Source organism: Chiloscyllium plagiosum, unplaced genomic scaffold (genome assembly GCF_037043375.1).
Source record: "Chiloscyllium plagiosum isolate Xiang-an unplaced genomic scaffold, Cpla_swu_hap1 HiC_scaffold_7, whole genome shotgun sequence".
NCBI classification, from domain to species: Eukaryota; Metazoa; Chordata; class Chondrichthyes; order Orectolobiformes; family Hemiscylliidae; genus Chiloscyllium; species Chiloscyllium plagiosum.
Genome location: NW_028270145.1, coordinates 52834309 through 52861250, shown reverse-complemented (window position 1 = coordinate 52861250; position 26942 = coordinate 52834309). Strand labels below are relative to the sequence as shown.

General features: G+C 41.6%; 1 protein-coding gene across 1 annotated transcript in view; it reads right to left on the bottom strand.

Annotated features, from left to right (window-relative positions):
* The window catches only part of dnah9l (dynein, axonemal, heavy polypeptide 9 like), a 432311-nt gene that overhangs the window by 25134 nt on the left and 380235 nt on the right, over positions 1-26942 (bottom strand). Inside the window, exons 74-77 of the mRNA XM_043693603.2 lie at positions 24488-24615; positions 21229-21456; positions 19808-19999; positions 15917-16036 (exon numbers count right to left, since the gene is read on the bottom strand). Of these exons, the coding sequence (XP_043549538.2) occupies positions 15917-16036; positions 19808-19999; positions 21229-21456; positions 24488-24615 (668 nt within the window). The remainder of the gene's footprint in view (positions 1-15916; positions 16037-19807; positions 20000-21228; positions 21457-24487; positions 24616-26942) is intronic.

Genomic DNA, 26942 nt, shown 5'->3' with positions numbered 1-26942 from the left:
GGAGCAGGAATAATTGAGGCAGGGAATCAGGTATCAGGTGGGAGTATCAGTATCCAATTCCTGGTAACAGAAAATCTGTCCCCAAATTAAACTGGGGATGGAAAGGTCGTGAAATGGGAATCCTAACTAATGGTGACAGAATGATCATTATTTTCATGAGTTAATTTCATAGTTTCACTAAGTAGCCACTAAAAAGTTAAATATTCTGAGTCCAATGGATTTTAGTGATGTTTCAATTATATCATGGTACTCAGATGACTGCCAAGTGACTTCTGAAGGCTGCCCAACAACCCTTGTTGGCGTTGCCACATGGCCTCAGAAAGGGTGTCCTGCATCAGGAGGTACTCAATGCCTGGTCAAATCATCAGGAAATAAGGGGTGGGCAACTAAGCTATCACCCTATACTTGCCTCTGACCCCTTGCTGCCATTCCTTCAGTGACCATTTCTCTCTGATTCCCAGTCCACCCCATTCATCTGTCTCCAATAATCCATATTATCAGGCTTCAGAGTATTACCAACAGAAACACTACTCCTGGTGGCATGGTCCACAATGGAAGGTAATTGGCCTCTGGCTGACAGCTCTTGGTTGCAAGATTTCCACTTCCTCAGGCCTGTTCTCATTAGAAACCTAATGCTGGTTAGTTAAGTGCCAAAGTGCACTAACATTGCTTCAGTCCTTCCCCTTAACGTGATTTGGAGCTCTCTGCAGCTCTGAAACAAACTTCCACCAAAATATTAATAGAAACAGCTTCAAGCCAAAGAAAATTAAGTGAAATGTAAATGGGGAAAAACAAATATAAAACTGATAACTGCAGTACAAGGTCTAAAGCAGGTTTTAAATTCCCTCCACAGACTTGCCCCATAATATCTGTATAATTCTCCAACCCCATAATCACGGTCATAGAGATGTACAGCATGGAAACAGACCCTTTGGTCCAACTCATCCATGCCAACCAGATATCCGAACCTAATCTAGTCCCATTTTTCAGCACTTGGCCCATATCCCTCTAAACCATTCCTATTCATATACCCCTCCAGATGCCTTTTAAATGTTGCAATTGTACAAGCCTCCATCACTTCCTCTAGCAGCTCATTCCATACATGCACCACTCTCTGCATGAAAACATTGCCCCTTAGGTCCCTTTCATATCTTTCCCTTCTCACCCTAAACCTATGCCCTCTAGTTCAGGTCTTCCCCACCCCAGGGAAATAACTAGTCTATTTATCCGATCCATGCCCCTCATGATTTTATAAATCTTTATAAAGGTCACCCCTCAGCCTCCGACGCTCCAAGGAAAACAGCCCCAGCCTATACAGTCTCTCCCTATAGCTCAAATCCTCCAACCCAGGCAACATTGTTGTAAATCTTTTCTGAACCCTTTCAAGTTCACAACATCCTTCCGATAGGAAGGAGACCAGATTTGCACGCAATATTCCAAAAGTGGCCTAACCAATGTCCTGTACAGCCGCAACATGACCTACCAACTCCTGTACTCAATACTCTGACCAAGAAAGGAAAGCATACCAAACGTCTTTTTTTTATAATATTTTTTATTAAGAAAAAATAGATTTTTAAATATTACAACAAATACAAAATAATGCAATTCAAAACAGTACAAAACTAAACCCAAATAATAAAAATAATTCCCCGATCCACCCTCCTTAACGAATGTATAAACATATATAGAGAAGTATAAAACTAAAAAAAACCTAATCTTGCTATTAAACTAAATAAATAAATACCTAACAACAAACAAATAAATAGTAATAACTCAGCCCAGCCAAACAAAACACTCATACGTTCACAGTTCCTCCTCCCTGGATATTGGACTCATGAAACACAATCGTTTCGGCTATATAAAAGCCCTTGTTAGTGTGGCAGATAAATCTGTGTCCAGGTATTTCAAAAAGGGTTGCCATGTCTTGTAAAAATTCTCAGTTTTGTGGTGTACCATATTTGTGAGAAAATCCAGGGGAATATGCTCCATAACAATCTTCCGCCAACCCGACAGGCCTGGGGGGTTTTCTGATGTCCAACCTAGCAAGATATTCTTCCTTGCACAGAATGTAAGAATATTGAAAAGTTTTGCCTTATGCGAGTCTGCAGGAAATATAATGGGTAAGCCCAAAAGGAGCAAAATAGGGTCCTTCTTCACCCCTACACCTAAAATCCTCTTCATTGCACCCACCACAGCGCTCCAATATGTTTGAAGCCTGTCACAAGACCAAAGACAATGGGTAAGAGTACCCGTACAGACCTTGCACTTGGGGCATGCTGAAGATACCCCTGGTTTAAATTTTGACAAACGGTCTGGGGCTAAGTGGACCCTGTGGAGAATCTTCAACTGTAAAGCATGGGTCCTATTGCAAATTGATATCTTCCTTGCATTCTCCCAAATATCCTCCCATGCCTCTGAAGAAACTTCAACACCCAGCTCTCTTTCCCACATCTTGTAGAGTCGATCAGATTCCTCTGAAGTGGCACCCCCCAATTGGTGATATAGAGTACTGACAGAGAGTGTACGCTTAGCCCTTAGTACCCCTCTTTCTATGTCAGATTTGTAGGGATCAGTCAGAAGTGTGGTCCTTTTTTGAATAAAATCCCTAACTTGAAAAAAAACAAAAGAGGTCTCTATTAGGTAACTCGTACGTCCGTACTAACTGATCAAAGGACATCATTACATATTCCTCAAATAAATCACCCATGCAAGATATACCCGTAGCTGCCCAATGTTTAAATCCTGAATCTATCATACCCGGTTGAAAACTCGGCATACCCCCTAAAGGTGTAAACAATGATGTTTTGCCAATATTACCTTCCCTCTGCCGAATTGTCCTCCATGCTTTAACAGAATTGATGACTATTGGGTTATGGCAATATTCCCTAACTGTCCTCACCTTGTCCAAAAACCGCAAACTGGTAAGGGGGCACCTTGCCTGGGAGGCTTCGATATTTAGCCATATTGAAAGAAGTTCCCCACAAACCAATCACTTATGTAGGTCAAAAGCGAGCTTAATTGGTTATTTTCAATGTCCGGAAGGTCTACTCCCCCAATCTGTGAGACAACTGCAGTTTGGCTAATTTAATGACAGGCCGTTTACGGTGCCAGAAAAAGGAGCTGAACCAACCGTTCAGTCTCCTGAGTGTTTGTTTATTGAAAATCAGGGGGAGCCTCCGAATAGGGTATAGCAAATGAGGGAGAATATTCATCTTAATAAGTGCTATCCGACCCAACCATGAGACTGGAAGTGCCTCCCATCTTTGGAGATCTTGTTTAATTTTTTTCAAATAATTGAGTAAAATTGGCTTTGAACAGCCAATCCAGAACTTGAGTAATGAATATGCCCAAATACACAAAACCCCCCTGTGACCACCTAAATGGGAATCTATAGTCACTCAAGAGCCAACTCTTTCGTAAGACCACCCATAGGCATAGCCTCTGATTTAGCAAAATTAATCTTATACCCTGAAAAAGCGCCAAACGCGTGAATGCATTGTATCAGGCGAGGCACTGAGACTGCTGGATTTGTCAAGAAAATTAGAACATCATCTGCATACAGCGAGATCTTATGTAATTTTGACCCCACTTCTGGAGCTGATATATTGAGATCCCCACGAATGGCCTCTGCCAACGATTCAATCACCAACGTAAAAAGTAATGGTGAAAGGGGACAGCCCTGCTGGCTGCCCCTAGAAATATTAAAATTGCTTGATCGTACCCCGTTGGTAGTGACCGCAGCGAGAGGTACACTGTAGAGAACCTTTACCCATCTTATGAAAACTTTGCACAGACCAAACCGGTCTAGAGTATAGAAAAGGTACGGCCACTCAACTCGGTCAAATGCCTTCTCTGCATCTAAAGAAATCACCAGTCCCTGTATTGACTGCTGTCGGCATGCTTGAATTACGTTAAGCAGCCTCCTAACATTATTGGAGGATCTGCAACCATTTATGAAGCCCGTCTGATCCTCTTTTATAATAGAAGGTAACACAGTCTCCAGCCTTAACACAAGAGCCTTAGAAAGGATCTTAAGGTCCACATTTAAGAGCGAGATGGACCTGTATGAAGCACAGTCTTCTGGATCCTTCCTTTTTTAAGTTTAAGTGAAATATTGGCCTCTCTCAGAGGTGGTGGGAGACAAACATGACTGTATGAATCATTAAACATTATCAGCATCGGGCCTGACAGTATACTTATAAATTCCTTATAGAATTCACTGGGAAGTCCATCAGGACCGGGAGCCTTTCCACTCTGAAGCTGCCTCACAGCTTCCTGCACTTCTTGCTCTCATAATGGGGCATTGAGAAAGGACTGTTTGGGAGTCACACCCGGGAGCTTCAGATTTCTACAAAAGGATTCCATTTTGGCCTGCCCCTCCTCACAATTCTCAGACTGATATAACTTAGAGTAGAATCTCTGGAATGCCACATTAATCTTTTTAGAATCACATGTTAGGTTCCCAGACCCTTCACTAATTGCTGTAATGGTTGTGGGGCACTTCTCTTTCTGGCAAGGTATGCTAAGTATTTGCCTGGCTTGTCACCATGCTCGTATAACCTTTGCTTTTCCAGCTCCTTCTTTGCCGTCTGCGTGAGCAGAATTTAGGGCAGACTTCAGTGCCGTAATCCTCTGTAGTTTGACCAACGAGGGTCTGTCAAAATAGGCCTTCTCGGCTGCCTTCAACCGCGCTTCAAGGAGACGTTGCTGCTCACCCTTTTGTCGCTTCCTACTTGTGGAATATGAAATACCTAACCCTCTGGCATAAGCTTTGGCAGTTTCCCAGAGAACAGATGAGCTATCAACCGATCCTATGTTGATGTCTAGGAATGCCCAAAATTCCCGAGAGAAATACTCCACAAACTTGCTGTCCATGAGAATAAAGGGGTCCATTCGCCAGTACCTTGAATCCACTGTAACATCCTTAATTTTAACCATGAGGTACACTGGAGCATGATCAGAGATGGCAATATTACCAATCGTACAGGATGCCACCAGATCCAGGGTTACCGCAGGGGTCAGAAAAAAAATCAATATTCGTGTGACATCTGTGTGGATTGAAGAAAAACGTGAAATCCCTACCTGTGGGGTGGAGACACCTCCAGACGTCCACTAATCCTAATTCCCCACACAAACCCAAAAACTGTTTAGTTTGTGCAGAGGGTATCGAGGGACCTTAAGGCAACCTGTCCACTGTGGGGTCCATGAGGCATTTACAATCTCCCCCTATAATGATGTGCCGAGACTTGACACTTATCAGTTTAGAAAAAGCATCTACCAAGAATTTAAGAGGATGAGCTGGGGGACAATAAACATTTAAAATGCCATATTCTTCCCCAATTATCAAGGCTTTAAGAATTACAAACCTCCTGTATGTGTCTTTAACACATTCCAACAATTTAAATGAGAGATTTTTCCTAACCAATATAGTCACTCCCCTACTTCTGGTATTAAATGATGAAAAATAAACTTTGTCAAAGCCATTCTGCTGTAATTTCAGATGCTCCTTGTCATCCAAATGTGTCTCCTGTAACAAAGCAATATCCACCTTCTCCTTTCTAAGACTCAAGAGTACCTTCTTCCTCTTAATTGGTGAGTGACTTCCCTTGATATTCCAGGTACACCATTTAATCAAATCATTAGCCATAATCTTCTGCAATTACATTTAAATTCCAGAGAGGAGGAACCCGAACCACAAATTGCTGAGCCTTAGTGTCGCATGGTCCACCAAATATAAAAACTACATAAACTAAAACCACTACATTTAACAAACATACAAAATTATTAAAAATAAAAAACAACAAAAACCAGAAAACAAACCAACATATAAAGCACCAATAGCGCTAAGTAGGGGAACTCATCCCCTGCCTGGATGGGGCAACTACCCGTCCCGAACTGCCCATAAATAGGCATTTAACCATCTCAACCACCTTCACTTCTCCCAGCTAGAGCCGCATCGCAAGCACAAGCTAAAAAGAATAAACACCCCATAGAATTTGGGTGGCACGGTGGCACAGTGGCACAGTGGTTAGCACTGCTGCCTCACAGCGCCAGAGACCTGGGTTCAATTCCCGCCTCAGGCGACTGACTGTGTGGAGTTTGCACATTCTCCCCGTGTCTGCGTGGGTTTCCTCTGGGTGCTCCGGTTTCCTCCGACAGTCCAAAGATGTGCAGGTTAGGTGAATTGGCCATGCTAAATTGTCCGTAGTGTTAGGTAAGGGGTAAATGTAGGGGAATGGGTGGGTTGCGTTTCGGCGGGTCGGTGTGGACTTGTTGGGCCGACGGGCCTATTTCCACACTGTAAAGTAATCTAATCTAATCTAATATCAATATGAATAAAAAAACATTTTTTTATAATAAAAAGGGGAATAAGTACCCCACCCATCCTTTGGTATGTCCTAACTTAGAAATTTAAAATGTACATCTTAACCACAGCCAAACATAGTTTGAACCAAATTATTATCAATAGAAAAAAAAAGGGGAAAAACAAAGCTTCAACCAGATTTCCTCCATTTCTTTTCCAGAATGATAAACCATACCCAAGCAACAATATTTATACATACTACAATTGTTTAAATTAGGTTAGTTTGTCCACAAAGTCTCTTGCCTTCTCCGATGTGTCAAAGAGATGCATGGATCCATCTAAGGTGATCCGAAGCACTGCCGGATATCTCAGGGAGTACTGAATCCCAAGCTCCTTCAATCTTCTCCTGACACCATCATACGATTTTTGTTTCTGGATCACCGCCGCTGAAAAGTCCTAAAAAAACTATCTTAGACCCCTCGTAAATTAGGGCCTTTGGATCCTTCCCCTTGAGTCTGGAAGCCTCCATCACTCTCTCCTTATCCCGGTAATGACGGAACTGCACCAGGAAAGGACGAGGGCGTTGACCCAGACCCGACCTCCATGCTGCGACCCAGTGAGCCCTCTCTATCTTCAATTCTCTCATGCCAGTCTCCAAGTCAAGGAATTTCGGAAGCCAATCTTTAACAATTCCGCAGGCCGCTCACCTTCCTTACCCTCAGGCAGACCAATGATCCGAATGTTTTTTCTCCTGCCCCTGGATTCAAGATCATCCACTTGGTCACACAAATTACGAACCTGCGTCTTCAGGGCTTGGATCTCTTCCTTGAATTAACTGGCATCAGCTTCCACCACTGTGACCCTGTGCTCCACCTCAAGCGTCCTCTTCTCCAGGTCTCCCAGCTGCTGTTCATGCTTCTGCAGCATGAGAGAGACTGGAGTCAGCTTCTCTTCAATCAGTTTCCCCAACATCTCGCGAGATTTTGAGAGCTGGTTCACCAGGTCCTAGAGAGTAATCGGCTCTGAGGCTGCTGCAGGCTGAGCTGCAGGCCCGGCCTCAGATGCTCCTCCTCCCTTTTTAGGCATTTCTGGACAGCTGAAAATACATGTAAGTCAATTTTTAAATGTTTCTTGGGGCTCCACAATCTTTCCAACACCCCAAGAAATCCTGATGACCTGGGTTGGGTGGGTTAAAGGACCGTCCTGCTCCTGCTGCGATGTGAAGCTCTGCAGTGTGATCTTCTCAGATCGCCACCATCTTAGATCCCCCCCCCAAAGTCTTCTTCACTATCCTATCTACCTGCAACTCTACTTTCAAGGAACTATGAACCAGCACTCCAAGGTCTCTTTGTTCAGCAACACTCCCCAGGACCTTACCATTTAAGTCCCGCTCTGATTTGCTTTTCCAAAATGCAGCACCTCGCACTTATTTAAATTAAACTCCATGTGCCACTCCTCAACCCATTGGCCCACCTGATCAAGATCCCATTGTACTCTGAGGGAACATTCTTCACTGTCCACTACAACTCCAATTTTGGTGTCATCTGCACCTTTGAGATATCTTTGAGCTTTGAGCAAAATTTCGGTGGAGGGGTAACGTCCATTCTGTCAAGTCCTGACAAACCTATCCCAACAGTCACTGCAACAGAGGTCAGATCCGTTTTCCTTCGTGTGAATCCAAGGAAAGCAATGGGACCAGACGGAGTACCAGGCCGTATACTCAGAGTATGCGCTGATCAACTGGCAGAGGTCTTCTTTGATATCTTCAATCTCTCCCTGCAGCAGGCCACTGTCCCTGCCTGTTTCAAGAGGGCTCTTGCAGCATGTGTCAATGACTACCGCCCAGTGGCCCTAACTTTGGTCATGAAGTACTTTCAAAGGCTAGTCATAGCATTAATCAACTCCAGCCTCCCCACTACTCTTGACCCACTCCAATTTGCCTATCAGACCAACTGATCCACGTCTGATGCCATATCACTTGCCCTTCACTCCTCCCTGGAACATCTTGACACCAAGAACAGCAATGTAAGAATCCTAATCACTGACTACAGTTCAGCCTTCATCACTATTATCCACACTAGACTGATTACTATACTTGGTGATCTCGGAATATGCCCCACTCTCTGCAACTGGATCCTCAGTTTCCTGATCCGCAGGCCACAATCAGTGAAGACTGGGGACAATATTTCATCCTCACTAATACTCAACACTGGAACCCCCCCAGGTGTACTCAGCTCCCTGCTGTACTCACTGCATACCCATGACTGTGTCGCCAAATACCAGACTAATGTTATTTACAAATTCGCTGATGATACCACCATAGTTCATCAAATCTCCGATGACCACGAAAGAGACTATAGACTGGAGATGGAAGACCTAGAAAAATGGTGCACAGTAAGAACAACCTAGCTCTCAATGCGAGCAAAACCGAGGAACTCATTATTGACTTTCGGCAGGATGTTCCTCGTGCCCCCCCTACACATTAACAGCACAGAGATGGAATGAGTGGAGCTCCGGGGAGCGGTTATCCACAACACATCTTGGACTTTTCATGTGGACGCACTGGTTACAAAGGCCCAACAATGTCTCTTCTTCCTCAGGAAGCTGAGGAAATTTGGCATGACGGCGAAAAAGCTTGCCAATTTTTATAGGTGCACCATCGAGAGCATTCTATCTGGATGTACCACTACCTGGTATGACAACTTTGCCATTCAAAATCAGAGACAGTTAACTGAGTGATGAACTCGGCCCAGACAATCACAAAGGCCAACCTTCCATCTATAGAATCCATCTACCAGGCCTGCTGTCAAGGAAATGCCGCCAGCATTCTTAAAGATTCATCCCACCCTGGCGATGTTTTTTTACAACTTTTACCGTCGGGGGGGAAGGTACAGAAGTCTGAACACACAGCTAGTTTCTTAACCGTTTCTACCCTACTGTTAGAATACTGAATGGACTCTCAAACTCTTAACATTCGCCTGTATCTGTGTTTTTGTTTTTTTGCCACTGTTTATCTATTATTTACTATCTATGCTACTTAACTTGTGATCTGTCTGTATTGCTCACAAGACAAAGCTTTTCACTGTGCCTCGGAACACGTGACAATAAATTCAATTCAATATCTCAATGTCTCCAATTCAGATGGCCTGTGCATTCCCAATCAATGTGCCAAGGTGCCAGATCTGGAATTCCCTCGCTACTTTTCTGCCTCTCTTCTTTCTTAAGCTAAATTAAAATCTACCTCTTAGCTCAAGCTTTTGGTTATCTGACCTAACATCTGCTTATGTAGCTCTGTTATAATCTGTTTGTTTAATGTTCCAGTGAAATGCCTTTGCAACCTTTAAAGGCACTATATAAATTCTTGGAGCAAGTTTATGTTCAGATTAGAGAACAATAGTTCAGAAATGGAATAGTGAATAGAATGTTATTGGTTACTGAGGCAGCGGGAATAGTGTAGGGTGTTGGTCAAATCGTGGGGGAACCAATTAGGACAAAACACTGATGCATTCCCATCCATGGGCGACTTTCCTGGAGGCTATTAGGCAGCAGGTCAGAAGTCCGGTATGCTGATGGTGAGCAAGCAATTATGTCATTTTTGAGAAGATTCATAGCTCAGGTTGAGGTTCAATTGTAAGTTTGCTCGCTGAGCTGGAAGGTTTGTTTTCAGATGTTTCATCACCATACTCAGTAACGTCAGTGAGCCTCTGAAGTGCTGGTGTTCTGTCCCACTTTCTATTTATGTGTCTTGGTCTATTAAGACGGCTGATATCCTTTCTGGTTCTTTTTCTCAGAGGTTGGTAAATCGGGTCAAAATTGATGTGTTTATTGATGGAGTTATGGCTTGAATGCCAGGCCTCTAGAAATTCCCGTGCATGTCTCTGTTTAGCCTGTCCAAGAATGGATGTGTTGTCCCAATTGAAGTGGTGTCCTTCTTCATCTGTATGTAAGGATACTAGTGATAGTTGGTCATATCTTCTGGTGGCTAGTTGGTGTTCATGTATCCAGGTGGCTAGTTTACAGCCTGTCTGTCTGATGTACTGTTTGTTATAATCCTTACAAGGTATTTTTTGTAAATGACATTTGTTTTGTTGGCTGTTTGGCATAGGGTCCTTTACGTTCATCAGTTGCTGTTTCAGTGCATTGGTAGGTTTGTGGGCTACCATGACGCCAAGGGGTTGGAGTAGTCTGGTAGTCATCTCTGAGATGTCTTTGTATGGTCGTGTGGCTAGTGTTTCTGGGCGCATTGTCTACTTGTTTGGGTTTGTTGTTTAAGAACCAGTGGACTGGGTTTATCGGGGACCAGCTCTTCTTGGATACGCTGTATCGCTATTTTTGTTGAGGCACCCATAGTACCTGGGTGCTGCAGTGTGTTGTGGCCCATTTTAAATAATGTCCTGATGCACCTCTATTTTGTGGGTGTTTGAATGATTTGCTTCTTTAGTTAAGTATGTGGACCCTATACCAACAACCAGCAAGAGAAATGTTATTTACAAAAAAATACCCTGCAAGGACTGCAACAAACACTACATCGGACAGACAGGTGAAAACTAGCCACCTGGATACACAAAAACCAACTAGCCATGAAAAGACATGACCAACTATCACTAGATCATTACATACAGACGAAGGAGGACACCACTTCGACTGGGACAACACATCCATCCTAGGACAGGCGAAACAGAGACATGGTAGGAAATTAGATTAGATTAGATTACTTACAGTGTGGAAACAGGCCCTTCGGCCCAACAAGTCCACACCGCCTCGCCGAAGCGCAACCCACCCATACCCCTACCTTTACCCCTTACCTAACACTACGGGCAATTTAGCATGGCCAATTCACCTGGCATGCACATCTTTGGACTGAGAGAGGAAACTGGAGCACCCGGAGGAAACCCACGCAGACACGGGGAGAATGTGCAAACTCCACACAGTCAGTCGCCTGAGGCGGGAGTTGAACCCGGGTCTCTGGCGCTGTGAGGCAGCAGTGCTAACCACTGTACCACCGTGCCGCCCACAGGAATTTCTAGAGGCCTGGCATTCAAAATGAAACTCCATCAATAAACACATCGTTTTGGACCCCACTTACCAACTTCTGAGAAAAAGAACCGGAAATGATATCGCCCATCTTAATAGACCAAGACACATAAGTAGAAAGTGGAACAGAACTCCAGTGCTTCACCAAAGGCTCACTGATGTTACCTAGTATGGTGATGATACATCTGAAAACAAATCTTCCAGCTCAGTGAGCAAACTTACAACCTGAGCAGGCAATTATTCATGTTAAGACGCTAATAGAAATATAATTTGAGATGCTTTTAAAATTTTATCACAGGATCTCTAGCAGTTCACTAGCTAAAATGAGGTGAAAGTTCAGAGACAGGTAAGTGATGGCTGGAAATCAAAGTCATTGTGAACAGGAGAGTTTCAACACAAAGAATGAGGAATACTAAAGAACCTAAGTTAGCAGCTAGAGGAACTGCAAATTGTGTGCACTTATCACAAGAAGATTAAAGGAAAAATCTCTCCAAGTTGCACCTTGGTGAATGCAGAATTAGGGGATAGGGAGGCATTCAGAGTGAACAAATTAGCAATGGATTTCATGCACTCAGACTTCAACATCTCCAGTGAAGAATGATAGACAGGGACATGACAGAAGCACAGCCACTGGGAATGGGATTACAGCATATCGCAACAATGTTTGAGACCCTTGATGGACCCTCCTAGATTATGACCAGCTGATGCTCCAAGTGGAGTAATCTTTTTAATCCATGTATTCATATCTATATATGCTCTGTCGGTGCCCAAGGCGCACTTCTTTTTATTGCCCATGTGTACACCCCTACACACCATGGTGAGACTTCCAAGATGTGTCAGGCTCACCTTGCCCACACTTTACTCCGTAGAGCTTACAGATGAGATGATAGTGCATTGGAAAGCAGGAATCTCCTGTATCCATTTGATGGTATGCCTGATGTGGATCCCCATGAAGGTGGCCACTGTCTCAAATGGTGAAATCATGCACTCGTGCCGGAGACATGGCATTACTAATGAAATGAATGAATCCTTCATTCTCATACATGGATGCAAACAGTCTTCTGGGTATCTGACAAGAACATTTCCTGCAGATACTCCAGCAGCTACTGCTTTGGTGATGACTGCTGATGCTTACCAGTGCTGTGAAGCTGAACACCACTGGGCCATACCCTCTGACAGGCAGTGGTTCGAGTTGTCTCTGCCTCTTTTAGTTACTTATGTGTTTTTGTGCTGTGCTTAACTCATGATGTCACCTTTTTTAATTACACGCCAATGCTCATCAATGTTTGAGCATTTGTACTGGTTCAGAGTGCACTACAGTGATGTTACACTGATTTTTTTTTCAAAAGATGATTTCTCCACTGAGGTCTTATTCTGCTCTGTTCCCCTATGATTGTTGGTGCCTCAGCTACTCCTTGACCTGTGAGAAAGATGGAATGATGTTCAGATTCTGTGGTATCCAACAACTCTTTTTGCTTTTCATTCATCTGGAGTTCTGTCTTCATTTTACAGTGAAGAACCACAAGTGGTGCTGGTCAAAAGGTTCATGGTCACTTCCATGAAGTTACTCATTCTCTATATGCTCCATACTGCCTCACAGTCTGCCCTGATGAAACTGCTCAAAGTGGTTAGCTTAATGAAGAGTTTGCTTCATTAACTCTAACTCTTTCTCCGTTATCAAGAAAATGAGCAATGATACTTGGCTCTGAGTTTGTCCCCATTCCTTGGCACTGAGTCCGTTGCTTCTGCAAACAAACATATGCTGTGTTACTGATCTCCAAAGGTTCAGCTGCACTTGCCATCTGGCGCCATTTCAAGGTCAAGCATTTTATCAGTTGGAGAGTACATTGCAATGTAGTGATTAACACCAATTGCCCTCACTGGAAGATGTAATGTATTTTGCTGTGAAGAGGTGCCCGTTCACACCTTGTGTCTGATCAGTGACCTCTTCTCACAATTTACTGGTTTCTTTTGTGATTTCATGGCTGCAAGTTTGATATTGTAAATGCCACTCACCTTGTCAAATCATACCAGGCATTGCATCTAAGCTTGTGTAACCATCATGCAGCTGCTAGCTTCCTCCAGCTTTACGTCCTTGTTAAGACTTGCTGGCTTCCTCCTCTTGTTACCTGGGTGGAGCACAGTCTTTCATGTTCTTGTTGCTTGGAGGAACATCTCCAGGGTGGTGTTACTAAACATGGGAGACACCTAGTCTTTGAAAGATAGCCTTATCATTGCCTCTTTCTGTTTTACCTTTTGATCCAAATGCTGCCATTACATTTAAATAGAGTGCCTTTGATTAAGCTTCCAAGACTTCTGCCCACCAGCCACCCATTACTGGCAGGCTTGCAAGCTGACAGCAAAATCCACTTTTCTAGCCTACCACTTGTCCATACACCCACACACCCTGATCTGGACAGTGAACTTGGACCTTTTTTCCCACCAGTTCAAATTCAGCCTCCTGTTTCTCCAAATTTACATTGAGCCTGTTTGTTTGTAAAAATGCAAAAGACCAAAGATCGCAAGGTTGTGAAGTTTTAATAACATTCATAGTACAATACAAAAGGGTAGAATGTTTTAGGTCTGCTTGGTGCTTTTTGAAGCAAATGATTATAGCATAGGAAGTGATGACGGTATAGGTCAACTCTTTCATGAGCAGTCACAAGCACTTGTAGTCTTGCTTGTTGTTGCTGAACACCCACAAGTCAACGAGTCTGCCCAAGACAGGTAACCACATGGGCTAATGCCTGCAAACCTGACTGGAGCAGGAAACTGGGGCTGACCACAAAGTGAGGTTTAACCCAAAAAGCTTTCTTTTTGGTTGTGTCATTGTCCCATGCGTAAAAAAGCTGTCAGTGCTCTGCATTTTCCTGGCTGTGGGAGATTCAGTGATGGTGTGTGAGTTGCTGAGTGTTTTAGCTGCTTTTATGAATCAATATGAATCGTGGCAGATGTGTGAGATGCCAGTGACACTACACTGTTGGCTGCAACAAAGTGACAGACATTGATCACATAAGAAACAAGTGGTGGAGATGTTTGGCATCCAACTTTTCATGTGGCAGTCCTCCACAATGACAACCTTACAAATCTTACACATTCATGGAGTAGAGAGCACACCAGATCGATCATCTTCTTGTGCCACGAGAGTCAGGTTCTCCTGAGCCACCCATAAGCTCTGACCTCTTTCTTCAAATCACAGCCTTTTTGTATTTTTTTTAATAGGTCTGTTTGGACATATTATGACAACTCCAGGGCAGGTTGGGTTTGAGCATGGACCTTCTGGTGTGGTGGTAGGGACACCCCCTCAATTGAGGCACAAGATGCTAAATTGACAACGAGTTGTGGATCAAGGCACTATTGAGATACGAACACAGGATCTCCTGTTTCATAGGTAGGGGCTTTAACCAACTAAGTTGTCACATATAACTTCAAACTAGGAGTCAAGAGAATCAGTCAACTGGATTTGAAAATCTCTGAGGCCTAGAGGTTGTTAATTTACCACCAGAATAACTCTGCCAAAACTACATGCTAAATCAATCTGTTTATCCCTAGTTAGCACATCCTGGGGTGGGACTTGAACCTTGGTCTTCCAGCCCACTGGTAGAGACATACCACAACACTAAAACAGCCTCACGGCACAAGCCATTTTTTTTTGCAGGCTTACATCAATATTGGTTTATAACTGATTAGCAGGAGGTGAAAAAAGAGGGACAATTAGTGAATCATAATCTTAACTTCACCTTTATTTTGAGAAGCGACCATAATTCTCTTCTATACAAATTAAAATATTGTAATTGTGTGACAAAACCATCCATGATGTTGAAGAAGCCTTTGCTGTAAAAATCCAAAAAAAGGTCAGATGCCTACTTTTGGTTTATTTCATGTCAAATAATCCTTGAACTGCACAGCATGGTTAAATGCAGCACAAAATGTAAGGAAAAGATGCTCTAGTCATAATCTATTTCCTCTAATACTACACAGGCAAAATACTAGCAATGCTGAAAATCTGAGAGAAAAAGAATTAAAGATTCAGGTTAGTTGTAATGCAAGATTATCAACTTGAAATGTTTATTCTGTTTCTCTCTCCAAATGTTACCTGACCCTTTCATTCATCTCATGAGATACCACCATCTGCTTGATTCGTCAAAAGGTCAAACTCCAGGAAATGTACACAGCAAGCAAGTGAAAGATAGGAGAGGAAACGTAAAAGGTGTGTGTGAAGAAGAAGAAAGGAAAAAAACACAGGTGAAAAAGACAAAAATGGAGAATAGGAGAGATTGAGAAGAATGATAATGCAATATTTGCTGCTTATTATCATAGACTTAATAATGTCCATTGTTATTCAATTGTGATCCAAAAATGTTTGTGAATTAATAATTTATTTAAAATGTGAAAACATGGAAAGGCTAGTATTTGATGAATAATTTGTATTCACGTAAGTATTGATTGAAATTGGAAAAGCTATTTTCTCAATAATATTCTGTATTAGACAACTGGACACATATTTCCAGTAGGGGGAGCCCTAGTTCCAATAACTTGAAATTTCAGAGAGCCTGTACAATTGAGAATCACACTCACCTGGTTCGGCTGCATGTACTCTTCTAGATAAGTACGACATAGTTTTCTATCCCAGTCATCGGTAATATGACCTCCATAAATAATTTCACCAAACAGGTAACGCAAATCTTCCCATGGTACCTAAGACCCCAAATAATTTAGTCAGAGTTCACATTTCAAACAAAGTACAAATACATTCTACAGTCATGAATGAATGTGCACCTTTTATTAATAGTAAAAAAAATCATAATTCAGTGAGACTTATTCAATAACAACAAAGGGAAGTAACTGCTAAATAATAAACAAGCTTACCGTCAACAGCAATCTCACAGCTCCCATATAAAAATAATTAATAATCCATAACAGATTGAATAAATGAAATAGTCCACCACTGATGATGAATTAATATTCTTCCAGTCATCAGCAACTGACTAACTGAATTACTTTTTAACACATCAAGCAAGATTACAATAATGCAACATCACTGACTTAAGATTTTATAACCTTTAAAGCAAATTTGATAATGGGATGACCAAGCTTGTTCAATAACAGAAGTAAATTTCATCTGCCTACTTATTCACACACTTGAGACCTTCTGCCTCAATATTTGTAACACAGCCTAAAATGTAAATGAAAACCAGGGTTACTATTGCAGAAAACACTTTTATTGTTAATTCATTAATATTTATGTAGCTATGGAAATTGGTACAACATTCCAAGGACAGTAAATACAGCAAAACATGCACCATAGAGACAGTATTGTCATGCTGGGGTCGTTCTTAGCCCACATATCAAGATATCAGGTGATTTCTCCAAAAGCTCTTTCTGGTACTCTGAAACCAGTTTACACTACAGAGGAAGTGCTAGGGAAACCAATGGGGCTAAAGATTGATAAGATACCTGAACCTGATGGGATGTAACTAGTTTATTAAAGGAAGCAGTAGAGATGCTGGATGCATTAATAGTCTTCCAAGGATCCTTAGTTTCTGGAGAAGTCTCTCAGGATTGGAAAACTGCCAATGTAGCACATTTATTCAAAAAAGGTAGGAGCCAATGGAGTGGTAATTGTAGGCCAGTCAGGTTAACAACTGTTGTAGGGAAAATGAAAGCGTCTTCTTTAAAGGAGGTAATAGTAGAGCATTTAGAAGAGTCAGCATGGCTGACAAATGTACCGCAACGCTTTGAACAGTTATCAAGCAGGATAGAGAAAAGGTAGCGGTCAATGTAATATATTTGGATTTCCAGAAAGTGCTTGATAAGGTATCACTGAGTATTTAATAAGATCCAATGGTATTGAAGGTAGTATATTAATATTGACAGATGATTGGCTGACGAACAAAAGACAGGTGGAATAAGGAGGACATTTTCAGGGTGGAAGTGCCTCTGGGAAAAATATACATTAATGACTTTGACGAGGAAAATGAACGCATTATAGTCACGTTTGAGGATGATATAAAAGTATGAAGAATAGAGGAGCTGAATATTGTTTAAATAAAAAGTGCAGAAAGCTACAGAACAGAGGGATTTGGGATCCTCATCCACGAATCACAAAAAGCAAGCACTTAAGTTCAGCAGTTAATAGGAAGACAAATGGAATGTTGGTCTTTACTTCCAAGGGAATTGGGAATAAGAGTAGGGAGGCTTTAAAATAAAACTATACAAGGCACTCATCAAGACCACAGCCTGGTGAATTGTTTTGACCCCCTTATCTAAGGAAAGATCATCTGATATCGGGGGTAGGGTCCACTTTAAGCTGATACGAGGGAATGTCTTATGAGAAGTTGTATAGGTTGGGCCAATACTCATTGGAATTTACAAGAATGAGAGACAACCTTATTGAAGGATACAAGATCCTTAGGGGACTTGACAGGGTAGATGTGGTAGAAAGTCCAGGACTAAAGGGTATTACCTCAGAATAAGGGGTTGGTCATTTAAGACACAGATGAGGAGAAATTTCTTTTCGCTGTTATGAATTTGTGGAGTCCTTTACTGCAGAAGGTTGTGGAAGCTGGGCCATTAAGTAATTCCAGGCTGAAATAGGCAATTTTTGATCAGGAGAAAGTGAGGACTGCAGATGCTGGAGATCAGAGTTGAGTGTTTGATGCTGGAAAAGCACAGCAGGTCAGGCAGCATCCGAGGAGCAGGAGATTCGACATTTCGGGCATAAGCCCTTCATCAGGAATGAAGCTTGTATGAAGGGCTGAGAGATAACTGCGAGGGGATGGGTTTAGGGGGAGGTAGCTGGGAAATCGATAGATGGATGACGGTGAGGGAGAAGGTGATAAGTCAGAGGGGGGCAGTGATGGACAGGTCTGGAGGACAGTGCCAACTTGGAGGTTTGGGATTGGGATAATATGGGGGGGATGGGAAATGAGGAAATGAAATCCATACTTATCCCGTGTGGTTGCAGGGTCCCACGACAGAATATGAGGTGTTCCTCCTCCAGACGTCAGGTGGTAACGATTTGGCAATGGAGGAGACCCAGGACTTACATATCCTTGACAGAGTGGGAGGGGGAGATTTTAATCAGTAAAGGATTAAAGAATTATAGGGAAAAGGCAGGAAAGTGGAAGTGAAGATGGTCAGATCAGTGATGATCTTATTGAATTGCAGAACAGGCTCAATGGCCCAATTCTATACCTACTTCTTTGGGTCTTATTAAGATTTAACATTACACTTTAAAAAAATTGAAACTGAAGATTTTTTTTGGGATCTCTTCTATCCTTTTAACTAACTTGCTTTTTAAACCAGACCAAAATGCTAAGCTTGTAGAAAAAAGGAAAATGATGACATGTAAAGGTCAGCAGTTTGACATATTTTTGCCATATCTTGGTAGATGAATGTCCAAAATGCCCAAACTGTCCTCAAATACATCAATTTCAGCTTACAGACGTCAGGCTGACTGAAAAGAATGGAAACGTCACTGAGCACAACCAAATGAAATCCATCAGCTGAGACATAACTACTGCAATCGAGAAATCAGGGAGGGCTGGCGGTTCAGTAATAGTATTGGATCACTGTTAGAGAATAATGGTGACATGTCTGCTCATAGCATCATAGTCTTGCATGTTCTTCCATCCATATCTTAATGGTTTAATCATAATATTTGAGCCCTAGCCATTAGGTATAATGTGCCATCAATGAAGTACGTTAATTCATGCATTGCTGCAAAGAGTTTATAAAGAATTTAACAAAATTTGTTAATGAAATAAATACAAATGACTGACCATTTTCTTTGATTATCAGTGAGATGGCTAAGAAAATAGTTCTATAAATTCCAAGAATGTAACAAAATAGTTCCTTTTCCACACAACATATGAAAATTTGGGGAATTTGAAACATAGAACATAAACTTTGGGAACACATTTCAAAATATATAGGAAATAGGCACTACTCGCACTGTCTTTCAATATATTCAATTGGTTCCAATACAAAAATACAAATTTAAATTTTGATTATCAGAAGTTGACTACGTTTGTAATTTTCAGTGCATCTTACATTTCCATTGTTATGGGCAGAGGAATTTCAGATATCCAAACATGAGCCTCACCACTTCATGCAATAATAATCATGGCCAGTAACGGTGCAGAATCGTCAATCTGCTGTTTTAAAGTCAGTCAGCAGATCCATTTAAAACTATCAAAACAGAAATGCCACTTAAGCTTGAGTTGCAAGGTGTGATGCAGATGGGATGGAGTGAAAAGAAAGATTGGTCAATAGAAAGATAGTGACAGATTCCAAGTGGACTTTTTATTGTACTTCAACACAAGCTTATGATTTGACTTATTTAGACTGTGACTGATTTAGATCAAAATACCTTTGTTATATTCCCCACAGACTCAAACATACTATGTAAATAAAAGATTTAAGTTAATTTGAATACAATTAGAATTTCAGTTATCTTCCGAGTACCTGAGAATTAGCTTCTAAATAGCTGAATAAAATATGGACTGAAATAGTTAGGTCTCCAGTATTAAAAGGATATTTTCGATTCCAGCCCTGGGGGCCAAATTTACGCCGTTCAGCAACACAGGCGTGGAAATAGCACAGTGAAAATAATATCGTCTTAAACTCATGTTCACGAGAGCATTGATCCAGAGTATCCTGTGATGAAAGGCATACGAAATATGCTTAATATAACAAATATAAATCACTTTCACAAAAGCGGAAAAACAAAACCTGAATTGGATTTTTGGTTCAGAAGATCAAATTTAAACAATGCAGATTACATAGCCAGATTTGCACAAATGACATAAACAAAATGTCATCTTCATTAAAATTTAAATACTGAATTCATTCTCCTATCACTAGAAAAAAACACTTTTAAAATTACAATGGATGTCACAATACATTTGTCATCCAGAGGTGAATGTAGACTTTTTGTTTAGTTTTCAGAGTAAGCACAGTATCAAGATAATTGTAGCCTTTGTGCTCATTTCATCCAAGAGTAAAGTGTCAGCCAAGAATTTGCTTTCATTAAGCAATGTGCTTCAGACCAGGATTGTCTGCAGTTGTAAGCAACTGTAAAACTAGACCATCACATCTTACATTCTAAATTTGTAAATAATTTACATAAATGACATAGATAAGGAAAATAAGAGATAATAATAAATAATACAAAGATTCCATTTAAGTTTGCTTTGCTGAGTTTATTTCTGGCAAAAATATCTCTACACTCTTTGCTTTTGAAGATAAGGATTTCTCTTAATCGAGTACTTTATCCTTTATCTTCCCCAAAGTCCTAGTCTTTCTCTTATTGAAAAGTTGACCCTCTCCCAAGCCTCTGTCAATATTGCTCTAAACTGACCAATAATAGGAAAACAAAAGTGTGCAATGGTTGACCAGTGATTTTCTTTTTTTTTCACTTCTTGTTGGAAAGTGTCTTGTTTCCACTCTGTATCTGCACATAACAACATGTAAAGTTCCGCAACTCTGCTTGCTCTACTGTCGACAACTCCCACCTCTAACCCTGCAATGGATCAGCATGATTGGACTCCTGGTGGTACTAGGCCACGTTTAAATTTTTGTGATCACAAATATAATACACACCACTTTTAGCTTGAAAGGTACTTAAGTGTTGAAAAGGAACTTACATTAAAGACCATTGTAAATATATACTTCCACAAAATTGAGCAAAAAGCAAATGCATGATCAGCAAGGCCCCCCATTTTCTTTTGCATTAGCATTTGCAAATTTGAGAACAATAATTTTAATATGGTTAATCAGCACTCAAGAAAAACATCAGTTCTAATTCCCCATATTTATTGTCTGCCTGATGCATAAAATATTTAAGTTGCTAATCATTTTTTATTGTCATTGAATATCAACCATACCTGATCAAAATTGTCCAAAGCTGCATGGAGATTAGCTAACATACCAGTTGGTGGTTCATTAGTAATTTTAACTGAGTTCTCAAGGATTCCTTGTGGAATAATGTGCTCTTCAGGAGTTGGAGCAGATTCTGCGCTCATGAACACACGGTAGTCTGGATGGGATCTTTCACTGTACTTCTCAAGAATCTGTTCTAAATTGCTGAGCCATTTATCTACCAAGTGAATATTCTGCAAAGCATTTGAACAATTCGTCATTAAAAATTTGATACATTCAAATATACTGCATACACTCCTACTTAACTTTTACCTCAATTGGTGACAACTAAAACATTGCGAGGCCCTTTAGAAGGCAACAACATTACATGCTGACCTGTGCACTGTACATGACACGTACCTGTGGAGCCCCTAATCCATGGTGAGTCTAATGCATTGGCTCCCTTGTGTGCTGTATACCTCCCTGCCCCACACATTGCTGACCACTTCATTTAAACCAACAGCTTTGCACATGGAGGCCAGGAAAAGAATAGGGATGTTTTACCACAAAGATCAATGGTGTCAGCAGAACACATTGCTCAATACATATCATGTTCGTTTTGCTTCCTTATGCTTTTGCAGGCTCTCAACATAGACATCAACTAATGATAGATCTTGTTTGTTTGGCCTCATACTGGCACAGTTACATTCAGTGCTATACAGAGACTCAAACAAATGGATGTGGTGTACATCCAATTGACATTATCCAAATGTGACATGCTGGCTATGTGCTGTCACTATGCCACCAAGGTGACCTCAAAATCCTCTCTCTCTCTCTCAGGATATCGTAGAGTCATACAAAATAGAAACAGGCCCCTCCGCCCACCATGTCTATGCCAACCAACAAACAACACACTGCACTAATTCCATTTACCTGCACTTGGCCCACAGCTCAGTATGCCCCAGGGTTTTAAATCCTCATCCAGATGCTTCTTAAACATGGCGAGAATACTTGCCTCCACCAGCCAGTCTACTACTTTCTAGGTGAAAAATGTTTCCTCAGATCCTCTCTAAACCACTTGCTCCTCACGTTAAATATATGCCCTTTGCTCTCAGACATATTTTCTTTGGCTGCCCCTGGTTCCACAACAGGGGTGGAAGAAACCTGCTTGGCAGTAGAGTTCACTGCCTCAGAAGTTTGGTTGGAAACCCTGAGAGTGTTTGTGTCTGGACAGCCCTGACATGCTGAGGGCATCATCAAAGACTCAAATGGGCCCTCCTTGGTTTGAACTTCCAATGGTTGGAAGGAGACTGGCAGGGATGAGATGGAGAGCCTAGCCACCATTGGTGTCTTCAGAAGAGTTTTGCCTGTCTCTTTGATCGCGTACATGGAACAGTTCACCTTCCACAGCTACACCAGCACCACCCCCCACCTTTTCCTCCACGACATTGATGATTGTATTGGCGCTATCTCATGCTCCCATGAGGAGGTTGAACAGTTCACCAACTTCAGTGACACCTTTCACCCCAACCTCAAATTCACCTGGACCATCTTGGCCACCTCCTTCCCATTCTCTGACTTCTCCATCTCCAGCGACCAACTAACCATGGACATTCAGTACAAGCCCACCGACTCCCACAGCTACCTGAACTGCACCTCCTCCTCCCATACAGCCTCCTGTAAAAACACCATTCTCAAATTTCCCACCTCCACCGCATCTGTTCCCAGGATGACCAATTCCACCATAGAAAATCCCAGATGGCCTCCTTCTTCAATGGTCTCAATTTCCCCTCCTACATGGTTGACGGTGCCCTCCAGCGCATCTCCTCCCTTCCCGCACCTCCGTCCTTGAACCTCACACCTCCCAATGCAACAAGGACACAATATCCCTGGTACTCCCCTTCCATCCAACCAACCTCCGTATATGTTGCATTATCCTCCGCCACTTCGGCCACCTACAAACAAACCCTACCACCAGGGATATATTTCCATCCCCACCCCTACCAGTGTTTCAGAGAGACAATTCCCTCTGTGACTCCCATTCAGATCCACACCCCCCACCAGCCCACATTCCACTCCCGGCACCTTTCCCTGCCAAAACAAGTGGTGCAAAACCTGTGCCCGCACCTCCCCCCACTGACCTCACTTCCATCCAAGGCCCCAAAGGATCCTTCCACAGCTGACAGAAATTTATCAGTACTTTCACCAATGTCATCTACTATATCTGTTGCATCTGATGTGGTCGCCTCTACATCGGGGAGACAGGACACCAACTTGTGGATCATTTCAGAGAATATCTCTGGGACACCTGCACCAATCTAATCCCACTGCACCACGGCAGAACACTTCAACTCCCCTTCCCACTCCACCAAGGACATGCAGGTCCTGGGCCGCCTCCATTGCCAAACCCTAACCACCCAATGTGTGGAGGAAGAACACCTCAGCTTCTGACTTGGGACCTTGCAACCACACAGGATTAATGTGGATTTCACCAGGTTCCTCATTTCCTCTCCCCTCAACTTATCCCAGTCCCAGCCTCCAACTTGGCACTGCCCTCTTGACCTGTCCATCCTCTTTCCCATCTATCTGTTCCACCCTCCTCTCCGAACTATCACCTTCTCCCTCACCTTTGTCTACCTATCACATCACGTTCTCAGCTACCTTCCCCCCCAGCCTCACCCCTCTCCCATTAATCTCTCAGCTCATTCCTGATGAAGGGCTTATGCCCAAAATGTCAATTCTCCTGCTTCTCGATGCTGCCTGACCTGATGTGCTTTTCCAGCACCACCGTCTCGACTAAGATGGTTCTGTACCAAGGACAGAGTTTAGTGCTCAGTACGGTTGCTTCTAGATGGACCACTACTGCCAATCTCTGGCTTCTTCATGCTGGAATACCCATAAACAACCTGGCTGGTGAGCCCCCTGTCTACTGCTGAGCGAATACCAACAGCAATGAGATGAGGCCCTTAAAGTGGGTGTTAATTGTGCACTTAAGGACCTCAATGAGTGGCAGTGCACATGGGGTTACACTTTCTCAGAAGCGTTCAGATTACAGAGGAACCTCTATTAACCGGCAAACAATTAAGATTGCAAGGTCCCAACGCTTGGTAACCTATGTTACCCGGCATTTGATTAACCAAACAAAATTCTCCCTGCCTGTGTCCTTCAGATAATCGATGTCCTTCTGTATATTGTAGTATTATAACCACTGCAGCTACCTTTCAAATCAAATAATGAAATCCATATGCATTTTGGTATAACTATATTCCACACAGCCTAACTTGCCTGCAGAATAACCCAGTGTCCTTCTTGAGCTGCACTGGTTATAGCTTGTTCAGCTATTGCTTCTTGTCCCTGACCAAGCGATAGATTGTGTAGTTTTCCAGAATCTATGGTGAAACCAAGTTTATTTCCTAAAAAGTACAAAAATATATATTGGGAAATGTTTGTTCAACAAATTCACTTAAGTCTAAATAAGTGAGGATAAAGAGCTTTGTGAAAGTTAGGTTGCCTTTACCCACTCTGTTAATGTTAGCATCCACATAACAAGTCTTAGAACAGAACTCATGTTAAGAATGTAAAATAAAATTAATTAACATTCATAGATATGGCTAGTAAGCTTGGTCTTGTCAAGATGTCCTGCTTGTCTGACTGTTGTTAATTAAGGAATCAGTCAGTGACAACAGATTTCTTATTAGATTCATATTGGATTCTTTACCTTTGGACATACACATTAGTAAACTCAATTTTCTCCATAAGAGTGAACATTGATGGAGGTGTTATTAGAGATAATGAAGGAAGCATGGATAAAGAGAAAATTAAGCATTAGGAAACAAAAGGTTTGAGTAAATACGAGTTTTTCAGATTGGTGAAATATCCTCAATGATCACTAAAACAAAACAGGAAAAAAAGTGATCCCAAGAATCACAAGGTGAAGATCAGTAAATTAGAGGCATAGGAAATTTTTGACAAAGAATGCAAACGATAGGCAGATTATGGAGTTAGCAGATCCAATCCAATGCATTAAAAATATGAAGTAGTATTACTTTGGAAAAAAAACTCAGTAAAGTATATTTCAATGATAACCTTTTGGAAGGGAAAGAACAGATATAGCAATGACATTCAACATGAATTTACAGCAAGTAATGGAAACTGAAGACGTGTTTCCACTATTTAAATATTAACAGTTATTTATCTTGCATCTTGTCAGTGATACACAATATTTTTCATCTGACAAGATCTGCAACAAGGCATTCCAGATAAACAATTCTACTAAAATTATAATTATGCCTTTTTATATCTTAAAAAACCATGGACTGCAATGTCAAAGAACTATTTTTGAAAACAGGGGTTTGCCAGGATGTCTGCATATTTATATAGCAAGAAATTTGATATTGACTGTGAATGCCGTTTTTGTTGCAGTGGATTTCTGCAATTTGCAGATGATCGGGCATTTAGAAGTAATTTACAAGTGAAGTTTACTGATTCTCAGCTAATTGCACAGGTTGGGACTGGAAACAAGTTACAGAGATATGGACACACCGATAGAAAGCTACCAGAAGGGATGTTCATCCCAGCAGAAGTTGTCTGTTCTCTGCAGTTAACAAAACTGTTTAAACTTGAAGAAAACCAGTTATCTATCCTGTGAGCTGTGACTTTTGAATTGATAAATCCAGGGCATTTTCTAAGTGAGCTGAAAATGTGTTGCTGGAAAAGCGCAGCAGGTCAGGCAGCATCCAAGGAGCAGGAGAATCGACATTTCGGGCATGAGCCCTTTTTCAGGAGCCAATTTTCTAAGTGAGCCAATCATCTGTACTTCTTACAAACAACTGGAAGTTTCTAGAGAAAGACAAAGGGTCTGGCTAGCTGAAGAAGAATCATTTCAACATCAGCATCAGGAAGCAAAGACTACTGAACTAACTTTCCAGCTTTTCTACCTCCTCCAATAATCTATTTTCCTTATGTGCTTATCTGTTTTTGTGTGTGTATGTATAAAAGAGAGTTTATAAAGGAACTGCAGTTTCAGTTAGTAGTGTTATATGCCAATGGTTTATATCTGCTTACTTGCAGTGATAATTATTTGGAATAAATAATAATTTTTGGCTAGTACAAAACCTTGGTCCATGTTCTCTATCAAATTTGATCTGTAAATCAAGTAAATTGGAGTACTGCACACAAAGAAAAGCTTTAGCACTTGGTACAACTCCAGGAATAGTGGGGTTCAATTCACAACATGGTACCCCTTTGGATCGTAATTTGGATCAAAATTCAACTAAACCTTAAGTGGTGCTTCATATGACATGGTGTTATTTTTTGCCCAAAGTTTTAAAAATTGTACTTTGAATCTTTGATGATTCTAGGGACATAGAAATAAGAACAGACCTATTCAGCCCTTAATCAAGTTTCATCATTCAGTGAGATTTTGGATATTCTCACTCCATATACTACCTTTGGACCATATCGCTTAATAACTTCATTTCATAAAAATTAATCTATCTTCGATTTCTAAGTAACAACTGGTCCATCATCCCCTGCCATTTGTGGAAGAGAGTTGTAAACATCAACTATCTTTTTTTATGTAGAGGTGCTTCCTGAATGGTCTGACCCTAATTCTTAGACTATGGCCCATAGTTTTAGAAACCCTAAGCAGTGGAAATAGTTTCCGGAAGAAAGTGAGGTCTGCAGATGCTGGAAATCAGAGCTGAAAAGTGTGGTGCTGGAAAAGCACAGCCAGTCAGGC